Source organism: Sciurus vulgaris (assembly GCF_902686455.1).
Source record: "Sciurus vulgaris genome assembly, chromosome: 12".
NCBI classification, from domain to species: domain Eukaryota; kingdom Metazoa; phylum Chordata; class Mammalia; order Rodentia; family Sciuridae; genus Sciurus; species Sciurus vulgaris.
In genome coordinates this window covers 76,311,325-76,336,140 of record NC_136473.1, presented here as the reverse complement: position 1 = coordinate 76,336,140, position 24,816 = coordinate 76,311,325, and the positions used below count along the sequence as shown (strand labels likewise).

At 44.3% G+C, this 24,816-nt stretch overlaps 1 protein-coding gene across 2 annotated transcripts; it reads right to left on the bottom strand.

Annotated features, from left to right (window-relative positions):
• Positions 1-398: 398 nt before the first annotated feature.
• CD34 (CD34 molecule) lies at positions 399-23,547 on the bottom strand. 2 transcript variants are annotated; one of them, XM_079107902.1, is made up of 8 exons: positions 23,156-23,539; positions 13,461-13,643; positions 12,582-12,838; positions 11,131-11,211; positions 3,243-3,393; positions 2,930-2,982; positions 2,449-2,613; positions 399-1,725 (listed from the first exon to the last, which is right to left on the bottom strand). In XM_079107902.1, the coding sequence occupies exons 1-8, from the start codon at positions 23,232-23,234 to the stop codon at positions 1,540-1,542; spliced, it is 1,155 nt and encodes a 384-aa protein (XP_078964028.1). In that variant the 5' UTR covers positions 23,235-23,539; the 3' UTR covers positions 399-1,539. The 2 variants fall into 2 exon arrangements, with proteins under 2 accessions (XP_078964028.1, XP_078964029.1); XM_079107903.1 differs by having other exon boundaries at positions 1,582-1,881; positions 23,156-23,547.
• Positions 23,548-24,816: the final 1,269 nt, after the last annotated feature.

Here is a 24,816-nt window from a genome sequence, read left to right as displayed (position 1 = left end):
TGGGACACTGGATGGTCTGATAACAGAGGCTGCTTAGTACGTCATACCTTTCCTTTGTTTTGCATATTTTGCATGCAGAACCAACACGTTCCTTTCTTCAGAAGGGTGTTCCTAAGTTCCCAGCACACCACCCTCCTTCCTGAAGGTCCCTGCTGCATTAGAGCCTGCATTTCTCTCTACTACTAGAAACATCCAGCCTCCCTGCCTGACCCCATGGAGAAGACCTGGCAAACCAGACCAAAGGTCCTCAGCATCCCAATTGGTACCTGTGTCCCCTGAGATGTTCCAACCTCTTCCCAGGCTGGCCCTTCCCCACCGCATTGCCGCATGGTCCTGCCAGGTCTGATGAGGCTACTCTGTCATGTAGACACATTCAGCTGGGATACCGCCACAGAACAGATATTTCAGTATTACTTTAATTACAGGATTTAAACACGCAACTTTTTATTCAGGAAAAAAACCCCACCCCATCCTTTCATCTCTGGAAAGTTCTCTTTCCAACCGTTATTGAAACCAGGATCCCTTCTCACCCCTTGAGAAATACAACAGCAGAAAAGAAACTGGATCTCCCCCAGATGAGGAAGCTTGGGATCTTTGGGAGATGTCCTGGGGTTCTCAAATCTGGAGATGCAGAGCAAAGAAGGGATTCAGGTGGGGGAGGCAGAAATGAAAGGAAGTCTGCTGGGGGACTGAGGTCACCACTCAACCCAGGAGTCAAGGTGAGGAGATAGAAGCTGTGCAGATAAGAGGAGACAAAGACGCAGTCTCAGTGCGAGAGGATTCTGCAGAAGAGCACAGGTCAAGAGGCTCTGATCAAAGATCTGGATCTGGTTCCATGGTCCTGCCCACTTTGATCCAAGGAGACTCTGTGTGGCCCGAGAGACCAGGAGTGAGCTGTTTGTTCTACAACACAGAGCCAGAAAACTGTGCCAGCTTCTGTACATGGACAGAGGGAGACACATGAAGCTTGGTGGAACTAAGGAGAGCAAGTATGGAGCTGGTGACTAATCCCACAGTGTCTTGGAGGAAGGATAAGGGACATGGTTTAAGACAACTTGTTTTTTTCTGGTTATATCATTACAAGGGAGCAGGTACAAGGGGTAGTTTGGAGAAAGAAATACAAGGAAGAAACAGAAAGAAAGAAAGAAAAGGAAGAAAAGCCTCCTGAAGGAGGTTGTAGCTTAGAAAAGCCCACCCTTTCCCCTTGGGGGTGTCTAGAAAGGGGCAGAGAGCAGGAGGGAAGGAGGGGGTCCATGTATGGATGCTACAAGGCCATCAACCACCCTGGCAGCTCCTCTGGACCTTGGCTTTTCCCCACCACATCTTTACCAAGAAAAGACCAGAGTGTAGGTTCAGAGAGCTGAATGCATAAAGGGCACCCGGAAAGTGCAGGGCTCCAGGAACAGCCTCTGAGGTGCATACAGTAGGGAAGGGTAGGACATGAGGGATGTCGCCTCCAGCACGGAGGCAGTATGTGGTCAAGAGGCAGAGAGGGGCTGCTTTCCTGGACAGTGCCCAGTCTTGCCCCACCTAGCCAAGTCACAATTCGGTATCAGCCACCACGTGTTGTCTTGCTGAATGGCCGTTTCTGGAGGTGGCCTGGCCGGTCCCGTTCTCCTGAGCCCCTCGATTCACACTGGCCTTTCCCTGAGCCTCAGAGGAGGACCCAGGTCCTGAGCTATAGCCCTGGCCTCCACCGTTCTCCGTGTAATAAGGGTCTTCGCCCTAGACAGTGTATAAATAAAGTAGCATTATCTGGTCAGCAGGGGTGTGAGACACTGTGAGGAGGGAGACCAAAGGAAGTAGAGGAAGGGAGGGAGAGGAGATGCAGCTGCACGTGCAGACTCCTTTCTTCCTGTAGAGCAGTCAGGGTTCCAGCTCCTAGAGGAGAAAGGACAGAGGAGAGGCACCACACCGTGCCACCAGAGCTCAGTAGCCAGCAACCACAAGGAAACTGGCAGTCCTGAGGGTGGAATAAACTCCCCAGAGTAGGTAACATCCCAAAGACAAGAGTCACACCTCTGTCTTGTCCTCCCTTATCCAGAATACTTCAAAAGTAGAATTTCCTTCCGTGTGCCCCCCTTTTGTGAGCAAGATGGCACCTACTGGGCCTTTAACATACTTACAAATAAGTATGATTGACTTAGCCATTTATTCTGGTTGTACCCAGCTGAATTATCTCAGGAAACACAATGAACAGATGACATGAATCATCTGCTACAAGAGAGAATAAGTGGGCTGGCCCCAGTTAACTTCCCCCACCACCTTTTGCTGTATGTCGTTTTGATTCTTGAATGAATACAGTGTAAGCATGCATGTGTATCCCCATGTAGGAGCACACAAGTGGAAGTATCTTTTCTGGTATTTCCTCCTCCCTATGATACCCATGGACCTCCTCAGAAGACCACTGTCTTCCTCATTTCCTTTGCCCTGGACCCCAGAACTGACCAGCCTTTCTCCTGTGGGGCTCCAACTGCGTCTGTTCATCAGGAAATAGCCAGTAGTGCCCAAGACAGCCAGCAGGATTCCTGAGGTGACCAGTGCAATCAGGGTCTTTCTGGAATAACTCTGGTGGCTCCCAATATCTTGTTTCATGAAACCTTGGATCCCCAGCTTGAGAAGACACAGAAAAGGCAGCCTGTTAATTGTGGAAAAGGACTTCTAGAAGAGGAAGGCCAGCTTATTTTATATCCCTGAGTGCAACTCAGCAGTGAATAGACACAAGAGGATAGTGACCTTGGGGATTTCTGAGACAGGACTTAAGACTGATGTTTCTGAATTGAGCTATACTGTAAAATTTTTGGTTCAATCATAGGAATATGAAGACTGTAGAGAAGAATGGAGATGAAGGAAGGGAAATTCTAGAGAAGATAATTACTATTTCCTGACCCAGTGTTCCCTCTGAGACCTATTATCTCAGAGAACTTACCTTTCTCAGCTTAGACTGGTGTTTTTCCATAAGCAGGAGTTTGCTGGGAAGTTCTAGAATTAGAAACAAGAATTGCTAAATCTAGAAGCTAGAGAAACTTATTCAGCTATTTACTCCCATCTGTTCTAGAAGATGCTCTGATGGCCAGGGTGGTCCATCTCAGATAAAGCCTTTTCCTCAGCACCTGTGGTCTCTGGAGCTGAGATATAGGATCTCCACCCAAGATCTTTTAACCTCAGACCTATCTAACCTCAGCCCTACTCATTACCTACTCCCCCCACCCCCACCACACACAGAAAAGTTGCATCCTTACCTGTTCCATTGGCCAAGACTAGCAGTAGACACTGAGGTTTAACCTCAGACTGGGCGAGAAGCAAGGAGCACATGCCAGTCCCAGCATCAACATCCTCTTTCCCACACAGTATTTGAATCAGGTCCTCTCCTCTGTCCTTTTTAAAGTCCTCCTAGGAAAATATAACAACAGAAAGTAGGAGACAGACTTACTTGTACCCCTGAACTGCATTTATAGTCTTAGGTAATAATTCTGACAGGTATTACACAATTACCCTCTCCACAAGAAGACTGCCTCTTTCTAAAATTCCAACTGAAAAAAAATAATTACTAACTGAATATTTGCAACAAAGCAGTAAGAAAAAAAATTAATTTTCCAGTACCAAAACATATATCTATTAGTATCTACGACATCAAACTTAGGAAAAATTATCTTATTTAAAGATTGCCCATTTGTTCATATGCTGTTCAAATTGAATTAAAAAGAAATTGCCAACAGCTGGGGGTGGGGCACGTCTATAATCCCAGAGACTGAGGCAGAAGGATCACAAGTTCAAAGCCAGCCTCAATAACTTGGTGAGGCCCAAAGTAATTTAATGAGACTCTGTCTCAAAATAAAATCTAAAATAAAGGGCTGAGGATGTGGCTCAGTGGTTAAGTGCCCCTGGGTTCAATCCCGGTACAAAAAATAAAAAGAAAGAAATCACTAACAGAAATGATGAATAATGCAAAAATAACTAAGAGAAAAGCCTTCATTTCAAGATTGCAACAGACTCAAGTGATGGCAGAAAAGCCAATGGAGATGAATAGAGGACAAACTTATGAGGGACCCTCAGAAGCTTCCTCCCTCTTCCTCTGCAGAGGGGTCTCCCAACAAGCACTGCTCAAACTGAAATGATATTTTTGCCTGGTATTTCAACCCTTTTCCATTGAGAGTATGTGAATTTTAATGAAGGCCATGTATCCCTCTCCCGGTTGCTGACTGGTCCACAAAGACTCAAGAACTCAGACTTAGAAGATGAACTCTAATCATTCTTCAACAAAAGAGTCCCAGGAAAAATATGAATTGGAAGCACTGTTTTGCCCTTCCAAACCCTATTTTCCCACTTCCCAGGGCTTATTTCAGCAGCCTCCTATCAGAGTGACCTCCCCTGCACCACTGAAACTAAGACTTTCTCCTCTGTCCGGATGGCAGATGGCAGAGGAGGAAATGCCTGACGGCTCTGACAACTTTCCTGTTAGGGGAAAACTGCTGGGGCGTGTGACAGTCATCAGACCTGAGCCTCCGTGGAGGAGAAAGCTTCCTGTTTGCGGGCAGGGCTGCTGCTCGTGGCAAGGCCAGAGGTCCTCCGAGTTGGAAAGGAGCCTGGGTATTTTCCTACAGCTAAGATCTAAGTCAGGAAAACCCAGGTTCCTTTGCTTCTGCACAAGGCAAGGTCAAGATTGGCCTCAGGTTCCCACTGGAATTTGAGGGAGGTAAGGGAAAATAACTAGGCATGGACAAGGCCAGAAGAGCACGGCTGGCCAATCCAGGTCACAAGACATGAGCCCAACAGTAGCCTGAATCACCCACCAGGACTAGGTCACAGAGTGCATTCTCAGGCCCTGCTGCTTCTTCCCTCCATTAAAAGATCAGTTCAGCGAGTTTCCCACTAAGTCTTCGGGCAGAGGCTCTCCTTCTGGAAAAGTCTGGCTCTTTAAAACAACATTTGCATTAGGCAGTGTGGATCCCAATTTGTATGTGACCAGCAGTCTTCTATCCACAGAGAACTGGGTGGACCCTCGTTCTCTTAGTGGAGCCTTACCTCACCCTACCATGCCCTCTGGATGAGGGGTGGGAAGTCCCCTAGCAGCCTTCTGAAGTGTCTCTGGCTGAAAATGTCTGCTTCCTGAAGGGCAGGGCTCCTGTAGGATCTAAAGTAGCCAAAGAGAATGGCACCTTTGCCTGCTACCCAGAAGCTGCACCTTGACAATGTTCAGCTGCTCTGACATTTATCAAGCCCTGAATATAAGAAAGTGTGAAAACCGCTTTCTTTTTCTATGTGTGTGTGTTGTGGGTTGTGTGCCACATGTGGGTTTAGGGATGGGATGAGAGGAGTGTCTATGAATTCCACACAATCAAAACTCCTCCCTCCTCCTGTGCAGAGGGGTCTCTGTTTGTATCAGCAATTAAAATAAATCATGCTTACTATGTCTAGGGCACAGTCCGAAGTGTTCCTCACGTACATTTAGGCCTCCCACAAGCCCAGAAGATGGACATAATTATTCTCTTCAATTTATAAATGAAAAAATGGAGGCGCAAAGAGACTATTTACATGGAAAGTATCATAAGAAAGTATCAAAGTGCTAAGGACATAGAAAGGAGAGTAAGGACATGTCTGGCGTGGAGTTATTAGCAGGAACATCTCAAAATAAACCTTGAAGAAAGGGTAGAATGCATGCTGGTAAAGCACGTAGGGAAAGATGCCAGGAACTGGGCACCACGGAGGACATGCCGGCATCAACCCTTGTTCTGCCGTTTACTAGAATCTTCACAAGTCATTCAGCTAGTCTGAGGGTCAGGTTCCTCAACTACAAACTGGGTTGTTTGGGTGACAAATGAGACATTGTATGAAAAATGTCCAATATGTTGGGAGCCTAGTGGACGCTAGATAAATGGCAGCCATTGCCCTATTAATAGCAATACCTTATATACATATCACATAGAGTCCATGTTTTATCATATTCTGCCTATCAGTTCTTTCTAACTAGACTGTAAGCCTTCTAAGTGTGTGTGTAGGGTGGGGGTGAGGGTGTACATTACATAATTTTGGACTTAGACTGCACTAATCATAAAACCAAACAAGCAACAGAACTCAAGGAATTGTTGTTCAACTTAACACCCCTCTGGTTGGATTCCACCTGGGGTCCCTCCCTTGCTTAGCTTCTTGGACTAAATTCAAGGGAATAACAGCAGCCAACCTCCCACTCTGGAGTCCAAAAGCCTCAGTGAATTGTGTTTGGGCCTAGAGAGGAGCAGGTGGATCCTGAACAAAGCACAATGCTTCTCCGGATGCTTGGGATAAACATCCTCCCCCAAGAGACGCTGCGGGCAAACATCATGGGAGAGTGGGCAGGAGGAAGCCGCAGCCTCACCATTTTATTCATGAGAATCAGATTTACAAGCCCCTAATTACATCTGCTCACCCATGTGACTTTGGAGAAATAACAAAACCGTCTAACCTTCCTAGAGCAGCATCCTCAAACTTTGCAGAGTCTCCTAACATGTTAAAGAAGCACCTCAGGCATTGAGGTGAGAGTGAGGGGAAGGACAGGCATTTTTTCTAATGACCTATAAGTCATTTATTTCCGAATGCTGAAATTTTAGGATCAATCTCCCTCAACCAACCCATTCAAAAATAATGTTATTTTTGCTTTGCGGTGTGAATTTGACAATGCAGGTGAAAATCATATTTTGACAAAGGGACTGGAGTAATGAAGGGAACTGTTATAAGTCACACAATGAGGGGACAGTAACCAAGGATGAGAAGCTAGATTGTCTCCAGATTGCAGGTTCTTTCCAAGAGGCACATTGTCTTCATCAGCTTTTCATCTCTCTCTAGCTTATGTTTTGTGCATGGAAACTGACCTTTAGTGTTTGGGCAGAGGGCAAGGAAGGCGGGGGCTGGGTGATCTGGGGGCTGGAGGCAGCCCAGCCCAGATGAAGTCAATGTGACCGAATAAGAGTAATGTGAGCTAGTTGAGTAGAAACAAGCCCTGCACACAAACAGATGTGGCACTAAAGAAAGGTAGTACTAAAAACATAAATCTGTGGGCAAAGGACTTGAATTAACATTTCTCCAAAGATGATACACAAAAAACCAATCCATACATGAAAAGATGTTCACCATCACTATGAGGGAAATGAAAATTGAAATGATAATGAGATACCACTTCACACCCAATAAGATAGTTATGATAAAATTTTTTTTCAAGTATTGAAAAGGATATGGAGAAATTGGAAACCCCGTGCACAATTGGTGGCAATGTAAAATGGTACAGCCATTACAAAAAGGGTATGTGGTTCCTCAAAAATAGAATTACCATATGATCCAGCAATTCCACTTCTGGATGCATACCTAAACACTGGAATCGAGGTGTCAAAGAAATAAGTCACACACTCACATTCATTGCTCCATTATTCACAGTAGCTAAAAGGTGGAAAAATTCCAAGTGTCTGAGTGGATGAAAGGATCAATAAAATGGAGTACATATACACAGTGGAATGTTAACCCAGCTTTATCAAGGAAGGCATTTGTGATGCATTCTACATATGGGTGAACCTTGAGGACATTATGCTAAGTGAAATAAACCAATTGCAAAGTGACAGATACCACATGATTCTGTAGCCAAGCTCATAGACACAGAGGCAATGGAGGTTTGTGGAATTGTTCTGTAAGTCGAGAGTTACATTTTTTTTTTTTTTTTTTAATACCAAGGATTGAACTCAGGGGCACTTGACCACTGAGCCACATTCCCCAGCCCTATTTTGTATTTTATTTAGAGACAGGGTCTCACTGAGTTGCTTAGTGCCTCACTTTTGCTGGGGTTGACTTTGAACTCGCAATCCTCCTGCCTCAGCCTCCTAAGCTGCTGGGATTACAGGCATGCCCCACTGTGCCCAGGAGAGAGTTCCAGTTTTGAAGGATGCAAAAAGTCCTGGAGATTCATTGTACAAAAATGTGAGTGTACTTTACTGAACTATATCCGGGTACGTTTTAGATTATGTGTATTCTACCACAATTAAGAATATTTTGGTGAATTCACCTCAACAAACAGGTATAGAGTAAGAGAATAAAGTCATCTCACATTTTAGAAACCATTTGGGGAACCACACCACAAAAGCTAAATTAAGCTGGCACAGCAGCAGAGAGAATGAAAATCAGACCTGGGGAGATACGCTCCACTAATGAGGGTTCTGAGATGTAGAAACAGGTGTTTGAGGACAGTGTGGTGTCACCCTCCCTTCCTCTGGCTGCCTGGAGCTAAAGATGGGAAGCAAAGGGAGAGTAAGAGGGATTTATGTGTCTACAGAGTGCATATACAGAAGATAGGCCTAAGTAGTCTATTTGGTACCCACCATGCAGTAGTGCAGAGTTAGGGTTTGGGTAGCTGAGAACCCTGAACACATAGTTCTGTAATGAGTAAGAACCAGGTGCGGGTGGGTACCAGTATTATGTAGGTACCAACATTATAGGATAGGAAAAACCAAACAGGGGAAATTGAACCTGTCATGCTCCTCATGAGTCTCTGGGTAGGACCTGAGTCTCCCTCTATCAGAACTAGCCCCTCAAGGCTCTCTCATGCCAAGTACAAATGCAGTCTAAGAAAAATTAGGAGGTATGGAAAACTCACAGTCCTGGGCCACACTGGTGACCTGATGAACAGGCAGTGGACCCAAGGAAGGGACACAACTGGAAGCTGTGGCTACAAATTCTGGGACAAGAACTGCAGGCTGAGGAAAAATGATCCTGGGGAGTAGGAGGTACTCCAGCTTGGAGACTGGGCAGGAGGCCCCCTCAGGAAGAAAGGTGATGGACAGGAGTGGAAATGCCAGGGGACAAGAGCACTACACACACACTGCCACAGGGATGATTTGTCACGGGCGCTGCAGAAACTCTTAGCATCAAACATTGGGGGAGTTGCTCTCTTTCCAAACCCCTACTCACAGAGCCTCCCCAAATCCCAAAGGAACATGTGGAGTTGTGACATAAAGTGTATCAGACAGCAAAGACCACAGTGAAAAAGAGACCAGAAAAGAGTAAGAGGAGTTGTTTCTAGAGTGGCACTTGTCTGGTCCAATAACCCTTCCTTAATGTGAAATTTGAAAAGCAACAGGCACTTTGAAGCTCTGCAGTCAGCTCTAAATCCTGGCCACAAAGAATTAGCATTGGCATAGGTCTATGTGATACACACAAAAAATAAATGCTCAACCAAGATGATAGGAAAAATAATGATCATTTTCCTTTGCTATAATTAACAAAGGAGTTGACAACTTTTTCCCCTTAATGAGTAGGGTTGAAAATCAGCATCAGAAACACACTGGGTGTTGCTGGTACATTGTATATTCATGTTTTCCAAACTGCATTGAGTTATTCTATTCTGTGAACTTGTGTTTCTATGATTTCTGATGTCTTAAAAGGTGCTGGTTTGGGCTGGGGACACAGCTCAGTTGGTGGAGTGCTTGCCTCACAAGTACAAGGCCCTGGGTTCAATCACCAGCACTGCAAAAAAAGAAAAAAAAAAAAAAAAAAAAAAAAAAAAAAGAGGTGCTGGTTTAATCATTCTTCTAGGTGAAATTTAGAAAGATGTGTCAGTCAGAGAGAGATACAACTGGTGGTTGCCGGTAAAATGCCAATAGTTGGAATGACCAAAACGAGTAACTCATGCCCTTCACCGAAAGCAGTCTTTCCAATCTATGCATGCCACACATGACCTGTGTGTTTTCATTAAGTAAATTTCCAATTTGTAAGAAAGTGTTTTTTATAAGTAAATAAAACTCTTCCCTTCACCTCCATCCCTCATCTAGAACCTTGTAGCTCTCAGGAAATAGGATTTCCTGAAACAAAGCAGGAGGCTTGCTATCATCATTAAAAATTAATACCAGGTCATATAAATTCTTACCAAAGCAGTAAGACATGAAACTGAAACAAGAGCCCTAACTACTATAAAGAAGAGGGAAACAACATATAGTGGCAGATAACATGATTGATGATTGCTTTTCTCAAAATACTAAAAAGAGCCAAATAAAAAGCTACTGGAATTAATAAGTAAGTTCAAGAAAATGGATAAGCCCAAAGTAATTATTCAAAACTCCATTAACTTTCTAACATCTCAACAATAATCAACTAGAATATATAATAGGATATTGTGTTATAAACAACCTTAAGAAATCCATCAAATCTACAGGGAAATGGACTGGGGATACAGCTCAGTGGTAAAGACACTTAATTCACATGAGGCCCTGGGTTCAATCCCTAGCACTGAACCAGAAAACAAAACAACAAAAAAACAAAAGGAAACAAAAAACCAACCAAACAAAAACCTTGCAGGGAAGAAAAAATTTAAATTATAAACAAATAAATTTTAAAACAACACAAAAGGCTTAGAAATGCCAAAGAATACTAGGGAAAAAAATGAAGAATTTTAGAACAGTTCCAATTAAAATGGTAGTGGGATTTTTTTTGGACGTTGACAGATGTCTTCAAAGATTTTCTAAAAGAAGAGCCAAAAACTACTTTGCACTTTTTACCGTATAATGAGGAAAGACCTGGCTGGCTGGATATTAAAAGTACTACAATGAAAAAGTACAAAAAATAAAAGAAATCTTAAAATTTTAGAATTGATAAAATCAGAAACAAATCAACAAGATAAAATCTCTCAAAGAACGTGCCCATGTGTCCACATATATAAAAACTTGTAAGCTACAATATAAATTAAATATAAACTTTACTGAATGAGGTGATCATTCCATAAATAACATTAGGAAAAACAGTTATATGGAAAATACAGCATCTACAACAAAATAAATTCTGCACGGATTACAGTTATATGAAAATAATAATACCACCACTAGAATTGAGTTTCTAGTTGACTAATTTATATATGGATAATAAAAAGAACTTTCTTAACATAAAAGCATACTTAAAATCTGTTATAAAATAACAAAATTTTATTTAAATTGGTTTTGCCATTTTTGCCCACCAGATGGGGCCTCTTACTCCCCAAAAATTCAATGCTCAATATTAGAAGCAGCCGCTCCATGCTGAACTCCTCAGACCCCTTCCAAAATTCAGCCCAATCCAAGTGGCTTAAGGATGTTCAGAGGGTGTGTCAGGGAAGGACGGAGATAGTGGCGGGAGATGACTTACACAGCTGGAGGTCTCGTTTAGTTCCAGGCAGATGCCCTGAGTCAATCTCACTTCTCTAATTCCTGAACATTTGATTTCTCCCTGTATTATAACAAAAACAAAATAAACATGCAAGCATCTTTGCCCTTCATTTCTTCCCTACTTCCCTTCGAGTTGGATTTCTGCGAGTTACTCTCTTAAAAGGTTTTAGGAAACAGGAAATTTTAGAATTGTCAATGACAGGTTTCCCAAATCTGAAAGGTTCCAAAATCGAACTTTTTGAATACCAACATGATGCTATTAGTGAAAACTTTCACACCACAAAGTTTGTCTTATGCACAAAGTTATTGAAAAATATTGCATAAAATTGCATTCAGACTATGGGCATAAGGTGTATGTGAAACAGACACATTTCATGTTTTGAGTTGGGTTCCATCCCCAACCCCCAGGATATCTCATTTTATGTATAAATATTCCAAAATTCCAAAAAACCCCAAATCCAAAATCCAAAACACTTCTGGTCCCAACCACTTCAGATAAGGGACACTCAGCCTCTAGTGATTCTGTCTTCTCCCATTTTGAACATTATCCCCATTGGATAATCAAACCTTTCATTACTTGGTTACTGGTCTGGGCTTGCAGGCAAGTCACTATTTTCAATTTGGTAAACACTGGCTCCAATGACACAGAAATGGGAGAGGGGGAAAATCTTTTCCCAGTTGGGCTATTTTCCCTCTACTCAATTGTACACTTGTAGGAAACCCATATAGGCAAACAGACAGTGGGATGGCCGGGTCCTGGAGACAGCCCCGTTTTCCTCTTGGTCCCTAGGACTCTCCTGATTCTTATGTTGGCTCTCCTGAAACAGAAACCAGGTGGGCCCCTCATGCCTGTTATTAGGCTGCACGCCTTCAGATTTTCTACTCTTCATGCTAAAAGCTGTTGACAGCCACATGCCTCAAGGTCAAGAAGGACAGGCTGAGCGAACCATCCCAAGTATGCCCAGTTCCTACCACTGCCAGTGCCATCCTCACTGCCTCTCTATGCCTGGCACAACCACCAAACTCTAGCATGCAGAGGAAATGCTATTTACCCTAAATATTGTGAGAGAAGCAGCTCCCTTAAATAGGGCATGGATTCCAAATATTCCCAAAGAGAAATGGTACCCAGGTCAAAGCTACACCTACAGATACTAGAAGCAAGAAGACTGGATGGATCTCTGAGAATCTCCTTTACTTTCTATTCCTAGGAAAATGCAATACCCAAAGCAAAGCTCGCCCTTGCCACCTGAGTGCACTCTTTCCCCCATTTTCAACCCCTCTCAGCAATATTTGAAGAGCATATTTCTGTGCTGATTTCCACATGACCCAAATCTCATTGGCTGGTATGAAAAGAAAGAAAGGGGGAGAGAGAGAGCTTGCTTGCATATGAAGTGAGGGGGCAATCTGCCCCTTTGGGTCCGATTTACCCACCTTGATGGTACTTGGGGCAGGAGAAGATGGTGTATAGGGTTTTGTGGGTGATGTCATCACAGGGCTGGTGCTATTGGGTGAGTAATCTGAAACATTTATAGGTGGCATGCTGGGCTTCAAGGTCATCTCTGAAGTTGACACATTTGCTAGGGTAGTGGACACTGTGGAGGCTACAGAGGTCTGTGACTGGACAGAAGAGTTTGTGGTTTCGGGGACTGGGGTGATCCCAGAGGTAGATGTGAAGTTGACTGTAGTCTCTGGAATACACCAAAACACAAGTGTGCATGTGTGCACATGCATATATATACCAATGAACACACACTTGACACATAATCTCAACTGACATGGACATGGATTTCTATGCAGAAACAGGAGCTTGAGGAGGTACTGTTACTTCATCTCCTTATCTTGACTAAACACATTCCAAGTCACCGTCGGAATCATACCTATAATCTAGAATGTGCTTGAGGGCACCAGATTCTGAAAGTGAATTACATGCTTGCCATGTCTATTTGGGCTGGACCCCGGCACATACTGGTATATCTTAGAGAAGCCAAAGATGCCCAATTCAAACTTGGACCCCTTCCTTTATTTTAAAGAGACCATGCTCTATGATCTATGCAGTCCTCATCTCAGCTTTATTACCATCTGAACTCAGCATGAGAGGAGGGCTATGGGGAGCATTACTCCTCAGGATCAGTTGCCAGCACATTGGCCTGAGAGAGTTGTCACCATTGGAAGAATTATCTAGAACCTACTTCAGAGTACCCTAAGCATGATGCCTACTACTAACACAGGGGTTAGTATGATTCTATCTGAGGCAGAGGACGTGGTCCACAAACATTCTCCCTGCTTTATACAAGCACGAGCATTCTTTACCTGAGATGTCCGATGTGGTCTCATTGCTGTCCTGAGAGGCAGGATGGGAACTGTTACTTGCAGGGAAGCTTAGTGTTACCATTTCCTGGCTGGATACATTTGTAGAAATAGTTGAAAATATTTTCAGAGTGGATGGTTCTGGGGTAACAGTAGTCAAGTTGTTCATAATTGTGAACCCAGAGGCTATAGGGAAACAAGGAGGAAAAGTCAGAATCTCTCTGGAGCATCATGACATCTCCTGATTCAACTTCTCGACTTCAAGTAGAATCTATTTGGAATATTCCCTGCTGCCCCTGGCAATGCAACAGCAGTTAATCCTCCTGGACAGTGGACTAATTTTCTAGTACTAGATTTTTCCAGAGGAAACAGAGAAATAAAAATTTATATGCACCCAAATGTCTAGTATAGTATTATTTATAGGAGGAAAAAGTTTCAAGCAACAAAATGAATTATAATAGGATAAATGGTATATATACCTAATATACCACAAGCACTACATTATCATATACATAATCTTCAAAAATAAAAATTTATAAATTCCAAGTATCAATGTGAAAATATGAGGTAATGTTCATCAGTTTTCAGTAAAATACAAAATTACATCAGTTTATATATATTTATATATATATATGGAGAGAGAGAGAGAGAGAGAGAGAGAGAGAGAGAGAGAGAGATAGCAGGGATCAAAAATCTAAGGGAAGGGAGGGCTGGGGCTGTGGCTCAGTAGTAGAGCAGTTGCCTAGCATGTGTGAGGCACTAGGTTTGATTCTCAGCACTGCATATAAATAAATAAAATAAAGGTCCATCAACAACTTTAAAATATTTTAAAAATAAAATAAAGGCATGCTGTCCATATACAACTACAAAAAAACATTTTTAAAAAATCTAAGGGAAGACAAGTTTCTATTTCCCTATTGATGTATCCTTTTCTTTTTTGGCCACTCCCCATACAATAAATTAACTCTTGGAATAATTACACTCACTATCACTATGCAATCTCCTTTAAAAAAAATCTATCCTTCTTGGTCTTTCTAATTCCCAAACTCCCCTCATCTTTTCCCTCATGACCTTCAAATCCATTCTCCTTTTCTTTCATTGAGGAACTCAGCTGCAGTAAGAACCCCAAGTTCCTTCAGGAGGGTCTAACCTAGAAATTCCCAATGGACTAGAAAACACAAAGCCTGGTTTCTAATCAAATGTAGTAGGGGGAGCTTTTTTCTGGCTCTGCCAAGAACTATGTAATTTCACATGTATGTGTACCTCAGTTTACTTACCTCTTAAGTGAGGGTCTTTCCTGTCTACTTTACATGACAGAATCAATGATATAACAAGTGCTAAATTACTTCATTTGAATGTTCTAATCATTCTCTGAAGATCTTCACATGTGTCTTTGCCCCTCTTTTCCATATATCCTGAGTACCCAGTGGTACAATACATAGATTCAGGAAGCCTGGACTCTCTACCTTCTGTGCCTCCTGTGAGGAGGATATACCCAACTAGGATATCCCCTCTCTTCTAGATCACATTTTGAGGACCAGAAGAACTTTGACTTCTTTCTCAAATGGCTCTCTTCTCACATCTGAGATCTTCATGGACCTTTCTCCAGCCAATCTTTTTAAGGGTGAACTGCAGCACCAGGAGGTGTAACACCAAGGCCCAGTGGTAACCAAGTGCTGGCCACTTGCAGGGTGTAAGGGGTGTCCCATGCATCCATACAAGATCTCCTACAGCATGGACCCAAATTATGGGGAAGAAGAGAAGGAAAATGGGCTGGGGCCAGGGTCCATCTCTTCCTGATCATTGTGTACTGAATACCAAGAGTGTGAGAATTCCAAATTCAAACCTGGCCTTTCAAGTAGCCATGATGATATGTTTGTCAAGGTAACAAAAATAGAAGATATTTTATTTACCAGTTAATTGGCCTGATTTATGACTGTGAAATTATAAAGGTAGAAATAGAGAACGTGGGCCTCTGTTGTACTCTGGCCTTGGGCTCTGCTAAATGTTAGAGGTAGACTTAGTACCCAGAGTTCACACTTACAGTACCATCCTCAAGGAAAGGCCCCTGAGGGTCCCAAGACACCCTAAAGCTTGTCTCCAAATTTTCCTGATTAAGATCTAAGTCTGTTTTTCAGAGATTTTCAGGTAAATAACACTATAGAATGAAACCTCTTGATCCCTCAGCATCAATAAAGGAGTCAGCTTTTAGCTTCAAGTCAATTAATTAACCTGAGGCCAAGGATGCTTCCCCTAAAGGTGGCAACGAGGGTCTCACTCTACCACATCTGCCTTCCTCCCCAGCAGCCTGCGAGTAGATTAATATCAACAGCAAATGTACAATCATTTTTTACTCTTAGGTGACAGGAAATTAGGTAGAAGAAGTGATATTGCTATCTCCATCTTAGAGATAAAGAACTTAAGTTACCAAGGTGTTGACCAAGAGGCAAGAGTGGAGATGATGGAGGGTAAGTAGTGAAGACACTGAGGTTCAGCTGACTCCTGCATCCGTGTTGCAAGGTGGTCAGGCTGTGTTTAAACTACTAAGGATGCATCCTCCACACCTCTGGAGAGAAAAGGATGGGTGAGTTCCTATCTGGCTTAGATGGGAGGTGGGTTGTTCAGCATAAAATAGATGCAAATGTCGATTCAGGCTACTTCCTTTTTTTAGATAGGACCTCCTCTCTAATCGGACTCTAAGACATAGATTCATTATAGGGAGCAGGTGTTGGTAACATTTGGACACTGAAATAAAGAATCATGCTCAAGGCACTATTCCAAGACACCCCTGGAATCTCCCCTTGACACCCTTTTTTTGCCCACACCCTCCCTTCTCTCCTCAAACACGTCAATTCCCGGGAATCCCATCTGGTCCAGCGTGGCCCAGCCCTTTTCCCTCTCCAAAGGAAGCAAGGCTTGGTTGAAGTGATGTCATGCTTTTGAACCCCCTCGCCCAAGGGGCCTCCTTCACCCAGACAAACACTTTTGAACTTTTCCAGATGTGAACAGAGACCAGCTGCTGGTTCTGAGGACAGAGGTGCCTGTTCCAGAATAATGAAGCAACTCTGGACCTAGGCCAGCTACCGACCGCTGGGGACGGGCTCCCAGCTGCAGCAGCCTCTCCCTCCCACTATTTGGCTAAGCACTGAGGAAGGTAGTATGATCTGTTTGCAAATGAGAAGGGGACCCTAACGTCACATTCATGGCTCTGAGCCTAGGGTGAGTAGAGAATCTTCTGAAACACTAGAGAAACAGACAAAAAGGAAAGGCAGAAAGACAAGGCTGGGTGACGGGCTCCGTATGAACTGGCATAGAGCAAAGGGACATCATGACCAGGAAGGAGCCTGGGAGCCAGTCGTGACCTGGGTACTGTCACTTAGGTCACTTACTAAGTGTGAGTCCCTGCGCTTCAGTCTCTAGGGCTCCCTTTAAAGAGCTCACCAAAGAGACCCGGTCTTGGAGGAAAGACATCGTAGGAGTCAAGATTGACTGCAGGCCTCTTTTTATTCTCTTCCCATTCACATCCGTGGCCTGAAACCATCAAACACTGGCCTTTCTTTATCTGAGCTTCTGACCTGAGACTCTGTAGGGGACTAACAGCAGCCTACAGTCAGTGGGAATCTGTCAGACGCTGAGAGACAATTGATGAAACCTCCACTGTGGTCCATTCCAGACAAGAGCAACACCCTTAACCCCAGCCCTGCAGAGAACTGTAGTTCAACCTACAACTGAATGAAAGGCCACCTTCTGTTGGTTACTCCTCAGTCCATCCTTATTAACTGTGCCACTGTAAGGGCTCCTGGACCCTAGTTGTCCTATATGATCTTGACACATGAACTTGGAGCAAGGAAGGAGACAAGGTGTCAGGAAGTTAGCAAATGAGGAGGATAAGTCAAATAGATGTTGTGTAGCAAAATTTGCACATTGAACTTACAGGTGCTTATATAGAAGCAATTATTCTTGTTTTACATACAATTTTGAAATACTTGGTTATTTGGTATCTTAGCCAAAGATGACAGTTAGAAAGAGACTATTAGAAGCATATAAAAAGAAGCAACAGCTGAAAACCAAGAAATTGAAATAAATGAACAACATACATGGGTACCAAACCCACACTAGTCTGGAATCATTTATGGAGGAGTAAATAGAGATATACACCTTCATAAGCATTAACAATCTCACTGAGTTGCAACAGAGCTACATTATTTTCATGATACATCTGAGTCATGACGGTTGAAGTCCTTTTTTTCTGGGGGTGTACTCTGAGGAAGCAGAGGAATGTGCAATACCTTTTGAAAAGATTTCTACCTACAATTAGTATGTTGAAGATTCTTTTGGTCATTAGAGGGGCTTTACAAATTCTCAGAGCTTCAGTAAGCTGTTACAACTAAATTCCCATACTTGAAGAGATTGAGGTTTTCTATACTTGGTTTTACTTTTCAGAGGCCGCCTTACAGTTTTTTGTTCTTTTTTTGTTTTGTTTTGTTTTTTTAATTGATGCTGTTTCTTGAGTCCCTGACAGCCAGCCCCAATCTGCCAATCCATCACATGCTAGCTCCCAGCCCAAGAGAAGCATTTTGAAGGAGTTCCTGGGCATCTTGGTGGAAGGCATATGCCTTCAGACAGGACCTGCTGGAGCCCGTAGCCTCGTTAATAGTCTTATTTCGACTCCACAAACCTTTCCTATAAAAATGGGGATAAAAACAAACCCTACCTCCTGATGGTTTTGAGGAACAAAGGAGGTCACCAAGTGTACAGCACTTTGCCTGTCTGGTAGTTGTTTAAAAGTCAGCAGCTGTCATTACGATAAGCCTCTTCCTTCTGCTTCCCAGAGAGCAGAAGGCTTATCTCTATCACTCATCTGGCACAAAATCACATATGCTGTTTCCTCAGGATAGGTCTAACTGTCACCTCAGTGAGATTATAAATTTCTTGAGTGGTGGGGCCATTCTTATACTTGGGTGTTTTACCCATGGCACTTAGGATAATCCCAGGATGCCAGGATAAGCAGTAGGGTCAAACAGTGCTGCACCGGGTGTGTTCATACCAATCCATCACCTCTACTACGGCAGTCTCGTTGTGATGCTCAGTTTTGAGAGGGAACAAATTGGGGAGTGCCATGTAAAGACAGTCAGGATTAGAGTTCTAGAAATCAAGTCACACTGTTGAAGGCCTAGCATTATTTCATTTAAATCAGGGCTTGGCAAACTACTGCTGGTGAAACACATCTGGCCTAGGGACTGATCTTGTGTGGCCAGTCAATCAAACATGGCTTTTACATTTTTAAAGCTCATAAAGTAAGACAAAGTAAAGATACGCATGAGAAACCGTGTACCTCTCCCAAAGCCTAAAATATTTACTATCCAGGCCCATGCAGGAAAAGTTTGGTGACCCTTGATTTGAAAAAGAAGAATCTGAGACGGGAGGATAAATGACTTCCTTCAAGATTCATTTCACTTACACAGTATATACACTCCCCCTCCCCCCAAGCATCAATGATGCAGAAAGGGTCTTGCTCAGTTCTGTAGAGAGCACAAAATAAGCCAATTTGATTCCTTCCCTCCATTAGGCATTAGTGTCATTGTAATTTAAGTAAATCCCTCAAGGAGTCCATAATCTAGTGGGGCTGACTAAAATGGTCTTTAGGGATTTTCATGAAGAACCAGATTAAACCTATGACAATCAAAAAAAAATTAGTAAAATGATTAGAAGTTACAGTAAAGCTAATTTCACTATAATACAAGGGGAAAATTTAATGTAGTTATTTTTTTTTAATGAGATGAGCTACTTTGTGAGATAAGTAAGCCACTCATGCTTCCTGGAAGCATTCAGGAAGCATCTTTGTTAGGGGTCCCTGCTAACCCTGTGATCTACCATGAGTTGGAGAAATCTTGAACTAAATTAAAGGGCTGGGCTGATGTCTTTCTCCATTTTAGAGGGAAAGGTGAGGTGTGGGCATAAACCAAGGGTCGTGGCCTGATCATTCCCAGTGTACTTAGATTTCCCTTTTATGGTCATATAGCTTGTTTTGACCCATCCATTTACTTTGGGACCCCAATATACTAAGGATTCTCAGGTTGCCCACATTTCCTCCACTCACTTCTTCCTGTTTTCCTAGCTCCTCTGACCCCTGGATTGCAGCTCAATGCCTCATTGTACTCACTACTGCACTACTTCAACATAAGCTAGCCAAGCACCCATTTCTTTAGTCTGCCTGGAGAACCACTCACACAAGACCAGACTGCGTAAATGATTTTTACTGAAGGTTTAAGAGCATCAAGCGAGATTACAGGGCATCCCAGGAGAGACAAGGGCATAACCTTGGAACATCAGATTTTACCATACTAATGACATCATACTACAAGGAATCTTCTTGGCCAGGTCTTATCCACCCTCCACCATCGCTGTTCCTCTATTGCTGCAGGTCTGTCTCCTCTGCCTGGGCTCTGGAGCCCTCTAGCCTTTTTTTCTTGAGCCCACCCAAACACAAAGTCCCACTTTATCATACTTAGCAAGTCAGTCTCCTGTCTGTCCTTGCATATCCAGGGTTTGTCCACGTTCTTGGCTTTCTCACTCAAAGACTCGTTAACACATTTTCTTAAACAATGGAGCAAGATACCTAGAGATGCCACTTCCCTAAGGGGTATCGTTTTTTTTTAATTTCATTTTATTATTTCCAAATCAGGAAGGAGCAGACCTGTGAATTAAGCCAGAAGGCCTTTTCCTTTGCACCTGAAGGGAAGTGATTCATCCCCTGATGGGGTCCAGAGTGCAGGTCCAGTGAGTTGCACCTTGCCATACCTCTCTATTTGATCTCCATCCTCCCAAGATGCATGCACCTTTCTCCTTATAGCATAGTAAGGGCCCTTTGGACTAAATATTGTAGAGAATGTGTTTTCATTTCTTAGCTAGAGGGAAGAAAATGTTCTCATTAGAGAAGTCGAAGCCCAAAAAAATATGGAAATTCTGCCCTGGCAACCATGAGAATTTTCTTTTGGAGGGTGAGTTTTTGTTCTTTTCCCATACCTTCATACTTCCTGTTCTCCACACGGCAGGACTTTTAGTTAGATCAACTGAAGTCCATGAGAGAGGGAGGCCCAAGTACCCTGAGGGTGGAGCTGGGTAACCATCCAGCCCTGAATGTAAGCCCAGGCCCTCCAGCCCAGGGTCTAAAGGAAATCAGGCAATGAGACGGTAAGAGTGGAATTTGTTCCTTCTTATTATTTGTTTTTGTAGGACTCTGCCTGAGTTTATCTGCTGCAGTTTGGCACTTCTTGCCCTGAACATTTGGAGACAAAGACTCAGGAAAGGAAGGAGATGAGGACTAGTAGATGAGGAGGCCCAGGAGGTGGAGCCAAAGGGATAAGAAAAAGGCCCAAGGCCCTAGCAAGCTCTATCAGCCAAACAGGAATGCTGCTGAAGTCCAGCATTTGCAAAGATTGTGCCGGCTGGGCTGGCCCTACAAGGGGGAACACTGGGGACCACTGACTTAGTCAGAGGTCCCCAAGGCTACTCCTTCTCATCGCCATGTGGCAGAGAGTCAAAGGGTGGAGTCCACTCCCCTCTGGAAAATATCTGATAAAATTCTTTTCCTTTTCTTTTTCTCCTCTTACACGTAGCCCCAGACAGGATATGGGTGTGGGGTCCACAGGCACGAAGGACCCAAAGAAAGAAAAAGAATGTGACCCACTCCGGCAGGACTGGGGGGTGTTGTTGGGTAAGGGGAGTGACAGGCCTTAGCAAAAAAGAAATCCTGTGCCTGATTAAAAAAAAAAAAAAAAAAAAAAAAAAAAAGGACTCCCTAATTATTGAATGGCTTCCCACCCAGCTGGTAGCTAGGCTGTGCTGCCCAGTGGTCCCTAGCCCACCCTCTACAAAGAGAACCCACTTGTGGTTGGCTGCTATGCCTGTGTCCATGCCAATCTAACAGGCAAATAGCTCCCCCAAACAAGTTCTTCACTGGTATAGTGATAAGACAACACAGAACTCCACACTAAACTTCTCATTAATAATTGCACTTTTATTCCCCCAGTGGCCCGTTGGTAGCATTTCAAGGTACAGTCACTTGTTTCATTTATCCCACAATATATCCCAGGACAGAAAATAATTCCTAATATTTAAAAAAAAAAAAAAAAAAAATATATATATATATATATATATATATACAGAAACCCTAGAAAGGTCTTGGGGAAGGCATAAAGACCAAGCAGTAGGCAAGGTTGGAAATGGGGACCCATGCCCCACTCTTTACCCCAAAGTTGAGATGCTGAATTTCCCAGCATATCTGCCCAAGGTTTTGCAGCAGTTGCACTCCATCTCCCCCACCCACCTCAGAAGGCCAAGGCAAGACTGATACCGGCCAGCTGAGGAAATAAAAAAGGGTGGACCTCGCTCGGCCCAGGCCCAGGTCATCATGAGCTGTGTAGCCAAAGGAGAGTGCAGCATCTGATGGGAATCTGAACCATTGGTCAACTCTCCCCTGCTATGAGGGCGCTGTGCAGCAACCATTCTAGGGTTTCAAAACCTAGGCAACAGCTTTACTCCTGTCTAAAGAGCATGTCCAGGGCTTCCAAACACTCAACCCAGAAACTAACTTGGCCTTCTCCAACCCAAGCCAGCTCTCTCCACCTGGGTGAACCCAAAAAGGGATATCAGAGGAGACTGGGAGCAAAGAGGCCCAACAGGCACATGTACTCTGCAGGGCCACCCAAGGTGGGTGGTCTTTAGGCTGTAGTGAGAGTTGGGGACGGGGAGCCCTAGAGAGCCAGCAACAAAAGGGGGAGTGACTTACAAAGTTTCAAACCTCTAAGTGCAATGAGATGAGATGGAGGTTATTCCCCTAATGAAAACAATTAATTAAGTTTAGCGAGTGCCTATTATTTTTTTTCCAAAGCGAGAGCAAGAGCTTAAGAAATAGGAGTGTGTGTGGGTGAGCAAGGAGTGTCCTGACCTGTCCGCTAGCTTTAGAACTTGGAGGCGAGCAGGGGAAGAAAACTCCAAAATGTTTGAGTTTGTGCAGGGGTGAGGAGTTGGGGAGAGAGGGAAGCAGGGAGCCCTTCCGTAGGATCCCAATAGTGTCTGAAGGGGTAATTCTAATTTTGCTTTCCAATCTTTTATGCAAGATCACCCCCCAAACCTCAAGGACTGTTCTTCATTCCAAACTCCTCTGCTCACCCAACTTGGCCTTCCTCCAGAGCCCCTCCGTTGGACCCTTCGCCTCACCCCTGTTGGCTTCCCTTGAATTCCTTAATGTCCACTGTTGCTCCCGGTCCTCGTGGACAGTGGGCTCTGGGGCCCTTCCCACCAACCCGCTCCGGGCCGCTGCTTTCTGAGTCAACCAACAGCCGCACAACTTTCCGGCTTCCCTCCTCCTCCTTCTCCTGGCCCTCGCTCCAACTTTGCGCTCCGCACCTTTGGCAACGCAAAGACACTGGCATCTCCAAAGCGCTTTATTTTAGTCCATTCCAGAGAGCCGTGTTGTCCGGCTCACACCTCGGGTAAATTTACACTCCCGCGGTGCCTTTCCCCTCCCACCGCTGCCGAGTCCCAGGTAAAGCGCGGGGCCCGCCTGAGCAGCGGTGGGCGACTTGCGTGGGTAGGGCAGGGGTCCCTTCCCTCCGCGCACGGCTCAGCCAAGCCGGCAGCTCGACCCTCCCTGCAGGGAAGGCGCGCCGGCGCGGCGCGCTGTCGGTACTCACGCAGCAAACTCAGCAAGCAGAGCGCGGTCCAGCCCCGCGGCATCCCGGGCCCAGCGCGCGCGCCCCTGCGGCCCAGCATCCTTCCCGCGCCGCTCCCGAGGAGATGCAGAGTGGAAGACACTGCTGGGCCCGGCCGGGACGCGCTCCTCCCGCCCCCTCCGCCCGGAGGGGGTGGGGGATTCTTGCTTTTCTCCCCTCCTCCCTCTTTAGTCTTGGCAAGGCCGGCCCCTCGCCTTGGCGGCCACTAACGTGAGCTTCCCTGGTTAGTCCCAAAGGCCGAGGACGTGAGTCCAAAAAAGGTGGAGGGTTGCGTGGCTCAGAAGCCTTGTTCAGCTTTCAGAAGAGGCCTGATCCTGATCCTAGTCTTCAAGCTGCACTTGAACTTAAATGTTAACCCTCTGTGTCAGCCTTACTGGTGACCAGGAAAGGGACAAGTTTCTTCTGACCCCCTACCCCCTCCTGTTCTTTGTGTTTTTCTTTATTTGAAAGGGGAAAGCCCAGAACAATCTTGTGGAAGGAATCTGCTGTTACAGCCTGGGTTTACAAGTGTGAGCATTTTGCTAATCAGGTAGAATTCACCACATGTTCAATCCAACACATTTAATGATAATCGCAGTGATACTGTGCTGCATGTCAATGAAGAATAAAGAATGAGCAGGACATGCAAATGACTATAATTACACATTTTGGCGGTTCCATGTATCCTTGTAGACTTTTTCCCCCCACCCCCCTCCCCAATATCTATAGTATTTATGCTACTTTGAGGGATTTTTTTCCCCCTTCGACCAGCCATATTTTCCCACTTGGTAACAGTTACCATCATCACAAAGACAAAGGACCCGGCTCCCCCTTATACCCGGAATGCCTTCTGCCCTGTCACTCTTCTTTAGCCCTAGGTCTAAGTCTCTAGGGACTTCTTCGGAAAAAGAACTTCCCGTGATGCCACTCTCCACCACCTTATACATTCCCAAGCTTTCTGTTCCTAACAAGTAACTCTGGATGTTGGTGAACTGAACTGCAGAAACTTGCAAGTGGGCAGTCAGCCTTGTCATGAATTGGGACAGGAGAGACAGGAGAGAGGAGCCAGGCTAGGCAGATGACCCTGGCAGGGGTTGAAATAAGGCATAATCTGGGGGAACATACTCTGAGATCCTGAGTGGAATCATAGGATTGCAAATACTCAGTTCAATCTCTTCCATGATATCTGAGTCTCTTGCCTAAAGGCAACAAAAGGAAGGTCAGAGCAGCACCTTGGGGTCCCTTCTGATTTTTTCTCTGCAGACACCATAGGATTAGGTCCATTTCAGACCTACTCAGCAGAAGAGTGTCTGTCTATAAAAACACCTCAAATCTCCTATTCTGATCTTAGTACCTTTAAATAGTGAACGACATAGTGAATGAAGCTTTTCATCACATGATAAAAGCTTAATATGCTAAATACACAGATTTGATTAAACACCATATAATGGTATGGTATGATTTTGTTCCAATGCATATGATGATTCAAATCTGACCACATTGTTATCAAGGGCCTGCAGCTGGGGATCAAAAGGGCTGCAAAATGCATTTTAAAATTAGGTATTGGTCCTTGGGACTCCAATTAACAAGGAAAGCATCACATATTTCCCTCTCTTCAAATCCCTTAGCTCCAGGTCTGCCTC